General features: G+C 38.7%; 1 protein-coding gene across 1 annotated transcript; it reads right to left on the bottom strand.

Annotated features, from left to right (window-relative positions):
- Positions 1–517: 517 nt before the first annotated feature.
- Positions 518–2,353, bottom strand: LOC108672222 (kinesin-like protein KIFC1). Its single transcript, XM_018159858.2, has 4 exons — positions 2,263–2,353; positions 1,802–1,955; positions 1,010–1,122; positions 518–732 (listed from the first exon to the last, which is right to left on the bottom strand). Exons 1-4 carry the CDS (start codon positions 2,347–2,349, stop codon positions 535–537), a joined length of 552 nt encoding a protein of 183 aa, XP_018015347.2. The 5' UTR covers positions 2,350–2,353; the 3' UTR covers positions 518–534.
- Positions 2,354–7,369: the final 5,016 nt, after the last annotated feature.

Here is a 7,369-nt window from a genome sequence, read left to right as displayed (position 1 = left end):
TCCTTCCTCTTCCCGCTTTCCGCTCCCCTCCGAACTAAATGGACGCTCGATAGTAATCGTAGTGAATATTGAAGAGCTATATTTTACTTTGCCAGCAATTGGGAGTTTCTAAGGGATTCCAGGTAATGGGAGCCGCTCTCACTGAGTGGATTTTATTGAACGAGGAATGTATAATATTTCTTTAGTATTTTCTGACGACAAGATTTGCGAACGGTTGAAACAAAAAATTCTTTCCTAATTCAAATCGATGGCAATGTGCGATTGTGTAAACACCCACACATCTTAGCTGGAACTTATGTGTAAAAATAATATAATGGTATTTATCATTTCAATGGAAATAAATATTGCTATATATTGGCTGTAATTACATTAGCAGAGAATGCAAATAAGTCTTGCACTTGCAATAACTCAGTCGGCCTTTTAATAGATGGTGAAAATAAAACGCTTGTCGACTACCTAGATTTCCATCTTGCGTTCCTGTTATTTTCTTTTCGATATTGCCTGTTTAGATCGAACATAATTTAAAAGTGTTGTTCATTGCGTATTAAGCCTTCGTTGCCAACTGCCTTGCTGTTGATGTGGCACTTGTTCATCACCGTAGGCGCAAATTGAAGGATGCTGATCGTCTCGTAGACGGACGCGTCCAGCCATCATCAACGTCGTCGACTTGCCGCCGAGTGCCGCCTCCAGCAGTTGCGTGAACTTGGCTGCGCGAGAAGGCATGTGTCTTTTCTGTGAATTAAGACATTCATAGCATTACATCGACAGGATAATTCAAGTATATACAATATACATGCATGCACTGACGTGAATTATAATGCATTAACCATATATGTATGCACTTATTTCCATCGTGTGTATCATAAGGACTCCCTGCTTGGCCTGGCAAACTGACGGGTCACATCTACGCGTCCGCTCTCTACACGAACTGTGGGTAAGACAGTTGGTCGCTATTTGGACATTATGACCAATTCGTTTTGTGAGTATGGAGCAAGAGCTCTTGACTTACATTCCGGCCAATGGCCATGGAGACGCGGCTGAGACCGCTGATTATCTTGTTTGCTTGGCGGCGGCGGTCCTCTTGATTTTCAGCTGCTCCTCCCCGACTAAGATTGTCATTATCTGTCAAAAGGGTTAAATTATTGCCTAGCACCGCAATTTCGCTTAACAAAAGCACACCCAGAGAAGTTAGCGAATAAACGGATGGCCGTTCTAACCCGAACGAGATCCGTGTCTGAGGAATCTTCAATTACCCATCAAAATTCATGCGTCAGGCACAGCCCATTTATCTAATGAACGAAGATTGCACGCCTACCGGGCCGCCTGCCACTATTATTAAACTCAATTATAAATCTATTTGATAAAATTTGGATTAAGAAATTAAGTTAGGGCAACACCTTCATTATAATTAGGCCAAGAAGTAGAGTATAGCTTTGTCACCCTACAAAACAGTGGCACACGCCCCCACGACTCTGCGATGCCGCGGACTCACGTCGCGTGTTCGCCAGGAATGTGCCAGGGAATTTATAATTAAAATCTAGGGGGTTTTAATTTTAGCTTGAACGAACAACACGATAGTTTTAAGGCTAAGTATAGAAATCTTAGAATATTGAATGAATAAATTTAATGCTTGAAATTGCCTTATACCTATGTTTTCGACCAAAACGGATAATTTAACTTTTTCTCCTAACGAAACTTTTCGAAAGAAAAGTAACTAAACATAAGCAGTGGGAGAGTTTCTGCTTGACATTTCACCAGAAGGCTACCCACGCGGCTCTATGCAACAAAATGGGGCACCCACCCTGAGGTTGGTCACGTGGGGTGTGGGCGGAGCCACCGTCGGTGAGCTTGATTTCGTACGAGAGGTTTTTGGCATCGGCCGGGGAGGCCAGCAAGTCACGGAGATCTTCGTTGTAGATCTCCAAAATGCTGACCTCCATCTTGTACTCCCAGCCCTGCACAAAGCAACCATTAAATTGCACTCAACCGACTTGATATGAGTTTCTGTTTCATCCTCGTGCACATACTCGTATATCAGCATGAAATGGTATTAAATGATCTACAGTGAGCAGAAAAGTAAAGGGTTTGCCGACAATTATACTACTAAGGTAACATAACGGCGAAATTTACTTTTTTTCCTAACGTAACATTTCAAAAGAAAATCAATTGAACAAAAGCAGTGGGGGCGAGTGTTTCTACTTGAAACTTTACCAAAAGTTCCAATGCTGATGCTCTTTGGTAAAAACATGCACCAAAAGTCACCTGCTCTGCCAGCCTCGTCATCTCAGTAAAATTATGGTCCACGGTGCGAGGGATTATGCCAGCATCAGAGCCGCTGCCTCCCTCCATCGTGAAGTTCTTGCCGGAGGCCGTCTGCGAGAAACGTCTGCACGTGAGGCTGGTTTATTGGTAGACTTCTTCACACGAGCATGTCTGAATCTTGGGCATTTTCGAAGAAAATGCAAACTAGAGCCACAAATAAAACATAGTTTTAACCGAGTGCGACACTCATGACTCGCGTGACCGGTGCGTCGACAGAAATTGCAAACATCGTCGCTAGAATCAGGCATTCGCTGCTGACTAAAGTCACAGCGGGACATCTGGCCATTCCGAACTGCTCGGTTGCCGTTTTTTCTCACACGAGGCATTTTTGCTTCAGCCTGGGCTCCAAAATCTCGGAGATGAAGCCGAAAATTATCGTGTTGAAGGAAACTCGACGGAAACTCGAAATCCATAACATCGTCATTATGCTGCATTTTGTACATCAATTGCTGAGCTTTCGTTTGAAAATACAGTAATTCATTCACAATCGTCGATTTCAAAATAGCGGATCAGCTAAAGTTAATGGTACTTGGTATACGCAGAGAATGTGAAAGATACAAAACTCGGGATGTTATAAAACGCTGATAGAATAAAAAATTAGTTTGAAAACTCTCAATAGAGAAAGTTTAGCAAAGTTGAAGCTTCGTCAACTGTTAATACGTCCAATAAGTCCGATAGTAATTGAAAAAATTAAGGAAATGTGAGCTCTCGTGGTTGCAATGAAACTTCAAGTTTGCTAAATTGCAGTAGTCTGCAAGGTAAGTCAATATAACCACCAATATATTTTTATGCGGAAGCACAAGTAATTTTTGATTATCAGGTCTTGAAGTGTTGGGCGCATCATTATCACTGACTCCATAGCCATTAAATTTGAGGTTATATTTATTATATTATATGTCCATAGCCATTGCGAGGTTAAAAATGCAAAGCAGCCTCCCACCCCCATCCCCCATCCCCCCGTGACGACGAAGGGGACAAATATTACGTGTGTAAATGTGAAGGGGACAAATATCGGAAGAGGTGCATTTATTAAGAGGGAAACACACATTGAATTGGGTGTGAAGAATATTTTGAGGATGCAGCATTAGGTAGGACACGTAGCAACATAAAGGGAAGAACAAGTGTTAGGGAAAACTAAATATCAAGAGATTTGGGAGGAAACGAACAGTGGAATTAAGCAAGAGACTTGCCTGGCAAATGGCGGCTTGGTGCGCTGGCTGGCTTGGTTCGCACTTCAAAGGGTTTGGCACTGAAACGGACAACCAGCCTACGTTTTCTGAAGGCCAATATCACCCGACACAATCTTTCAAAATTACTTATTTGCTTTTACCTTAACAATTCAGCAAAAAAAACACTTATGATGGCAATTGGTTAACATCATAAATTTAGGAGAAACAACACAGGCGAAAACGCACTTTCCCGGAGCGCATGGGACTGATGACTGCAGTGCCGGCAAGGGAAACATTTTCCACTAGAAAACGGAACTGCGGATAGTAACTGTGAAAATATTTATGTACAATAGAAATACATATTACTTGTTTCAAAATTTAATGTAAGAATGTTGTAAAATTGAACGATATTGTCATAAGTAAAGGAATTTAGACGGGTCAATAAAATCAATTAATTTTTGATAATATCCGCATCTTTATTTGGAAATTCTGGACTAAAAATTCGTTACTAAATTATTTTTGTGACCTTTCTTAGTAATTCAGAAGAATTTGAATTTAATTACGATGATTTAGAAAATAAGTTCAGATTTTTAACCAATCCTAATTGTAATAATATTACTTGTAAACTGAATACCTGTGAAATCATTTCGCAATTCGTATCAAGAATTTTACAGCTATCGCCTATCACGATTTTTTTTACTTCCATCACCGTAACATTTAAATTTATTCAACATAATTAAACTTTAAAATCACCATAAAATTTATATAATTTAACGTAATTTAAAAACTATTTCTTCTGAAATCGTTTATATAAGTGAATTAATTAAGATCTGATTGTTAGTTTTGGTAGAAATGTTGTAATCTTTATTTTTTAATTTTGTGAATCGGAATTTAAAAACCAAATGCAGCCTAACGTAAAGTGACTAAAGAACAATTAATAGGGATAGGTTAAGCTGGTGAATCATCAGGCAGCCTTTGTGCGGCACAATGTCCTTAAGCATTTAATTATTAATTATTATTTTAGAAGTACATTTTTCCATTTGTGATTTCGCGATCGGTTTAGAGTCAGAAGAAAGCTACAAGCCTTTTTTTATCTACTAATTAATCTTATTGAATAATAATATATTATATATTTCACGCTAACGAAAGTGCCTCAGACAGTCGTGAATCACTTTCTACGACCAGCAGGCCTATGCTATTCTACGAGCCCACCAATAAATCAGTAGCATAGGCCTATATGCAGCGCATATGCAAATTTTTGATGCCCGGCCCGATGGAGCAAGATCATAAAATTAAGCATAGTGAAGAGGCCTCTTGAAGACCTTTTGTGTAGGCCTATGTCTGTGATATGACGGTCAAAGGATCCATTGTAGGCGTGACGTATTGTACGTCAGGCATGCTACGTCGTATGTATGAGACGCATGCATCACGTACGTCACGTATCATAGTGCACGCAAAGAAATATGTGCGTGAATATACCATATATTATATGTCAGCCTTTTTGGCTAAGTACTGTGTATGAGATGCATGCACCACGTATTTTACACACACATTACACTCACACACACATTGAAAATGTATGTAAACATCCATAGTAGACGACACAGAAAATGCATTTTTCGAGTCGATTTAACTCATAATATTTCATGGATGTAAAATGTTTCTAATTTAACAAAATTTTCTTAGGCACTTTGGACATCAGAAGCTGATCGTTCTATAAATCTTACTTGTTTTATCTATAGATTTAACGTAATTTTTACGTGTATGAACATATATCTATTTCATATGAAATTCATATCTATAGATATGGAATAGATATGAAATAGATATGAAATATATATGAATAAGATATGAATTAGATATGAATTACATATAAATTAGATGTTAATTAAATTTGAATTAGATATTTATTATAATTCATATCTAATTCATATCTAATTCATGGAAAAAGCCAAGTTGGTACGGAATTTGTGGCGTGGCGTAAAAACATGAATTAGTTTAGAGAAAATAGTTTTTCTAACTTCCTTTTTCATTTAAAATTCAGTACACAACACTGAGGATGGTTCAGTGTATTGATCATGTACACAACACTGAGCATGGTTCAGTGTATTGATCATGCACACAACACTGAGCATGGTTCAGTGTAATGATCATGCACACAACACTGAGCATGGTTCAGTGTATTGATCATGCACACAACACTGAGCATGGTTCAGTGTAATGATCATGCATACTACACTGAGCATGGTTCAGTGTATTGATCATGTAAGTATAGGCCCAGGTTGGCTAATATGCTCTGCAGGCGCAGAATGCTTGCGCACGGAGTGAAGTATGAAAATTATGCTGGTATTGGGCAATGCTGGGCTATTTCAGTCGTCCCGTGGACAGCAGGACAGGACCTTCGCTAAATATACTCGAGGTATATATATAAAAGTATAGTCCAAGATCAAGTTAAACGTGAATTATCAATTATTATTTGCCGGTTAACTTTACGCAATCAAGGGAGATAGACACTAGAGATATTCACTCGATGAACGCAGCTGACTCTCTCCCTGGGACTGAAATCGTGGTTTTGATTCTCCCGGCAGTGGTTATCTAAATCGTGGAGCGCGGGCAGAAGAGAAATTGTCAAAAAATAATTCAACTCGTAGCAGAGACAATTTGGGAATTCGTAATTTAGGTTTCACATTTATATCAAGCAAATTTATTTCAAAATTCTGGATTAGATAATTGAATTTAGAGTATTTACCTATTAATTGTGTTCGCGATAGCGATTCTCCTGAATTCAGGACTATTAACATAGTGATCTCGGCGATGAAGTGTAGGCCTGATGTGGCCTGTCGCCATAGTCATTCTGTCGCCATTAAGCCAGTACACATAGTCATTCCTTACTTGCACTCCTGACTAAAAAACTGCATGAAAACGGTTCTGCCCAAACTTAGGATAATTTATAATAGCTGGGTATATGAGCAAAACCGATAGTCTTTCATTTCAAAATCAGGGCGCTATCAAATCGCACAACACGCATCAGCGAATCCGCCGCACGAAGCAAATTAACACATACAAATCCATTACTTTACAAATTTATATAGCGCTAGAATAGATGCATGGAAGCGGTTCGCAATAATCTTTTACGTTGAAACTGACATAAAAATAATGTATGACAGCTTTTTCATCTCATATGATTTAGTGTTTCAAATCACCGTGTGAGTTCAAATCTAATATACATAATCTACTCTACTACAAATTCTCCGCAAGATAATTGATGCGCATGGACGCATTCTATAATTTTAAATGCCTATACTCATGTCTGATAACTGTTTCGATCCTTGGATTATTTCCAATCCGTCATAAACGCAGTTTTTAACAAACATATCAGGAACAAGTTGAGGATTATGCAGAGTGCGTGACAAAAGTAGCAGAGCATTTCACTGTTTACACTATACGTGGTCGCTTGTGCACTTACGTCAGGATTAGTGCTCGGCATCCCACTCGAACATCTTGACAAGATGATGGTTCGCTGCCTTAAATAAATGAACGTCACAGGACGCAAAATGCCGCTCTTTCCGATCTGAACTTTTGCGTGACTCAACCGTGTATACGCTAAACAATATGCTTATGCATCCTCTTCAAAATTGTAAGCACTTACCCTTAAAAATTATGCTGGTTGGTCAGCTATGCAGGTCATCAAGTGTACAAGATACACTTGATGGTTCAGTTCAGTACTGGAGTAGAGTTCGACATCATTTTTTTGCCTTGCATGTTACAGCTGCCCTTACAACGGTAGTTGTTTAGTTCTATTAACTTCAATTTCATTTAGCACTGTTTGATTATTTCCACGCCAAAGATAAAGAGAGAGATCAATGATCTAATTAATA

The sequence above is a fragment of the Hyalella azteca genome, unplaced genomic scaffold, assembly GCF_000764305.2.
Source record: "Hyalella azteca isolate HAZT.00-mixed unplaced genomic scaffold, Hazt_2.0.2 contig4301, whole genome shotgun sequence".
NCBI lineage: Eukaryota > Metazoa > Arthropoda > Malacostraca > Amphipoda > Hyalellidae > Hyalella > Hyalella azteca.
The sequence above is the reverse complement of the archived record's forward strand: the minus strand, read 5'-3'. Positions and strand labels throughout refer to the sequence as shown.

Bases quoted from the DNA above. Each gene is read 5' to 3' on its own strand.
- LOC108672222 (XM_018159858.2), bottom strand. From the start codon at position 2,349: ATGGAGGGAGGCAGCGGCTCTGATGCTGGCATAATCCCTCGCACCGTG. The intron at 1,956-2,262 runs GTGACTTTTGGT...TGCTTTGTGCAG, and splicing joins TGACGAGGCTGGCAGAGCAG to GGCTGGGAGTACAAGATGGA. The intron at 1,123-1,801 runs GTGGGTGCCCCA...CCCTTTTGACAG, and splicing joins CCCACGTGACCAACCTCAGG to ATAATGACAATCTTAGTCGG.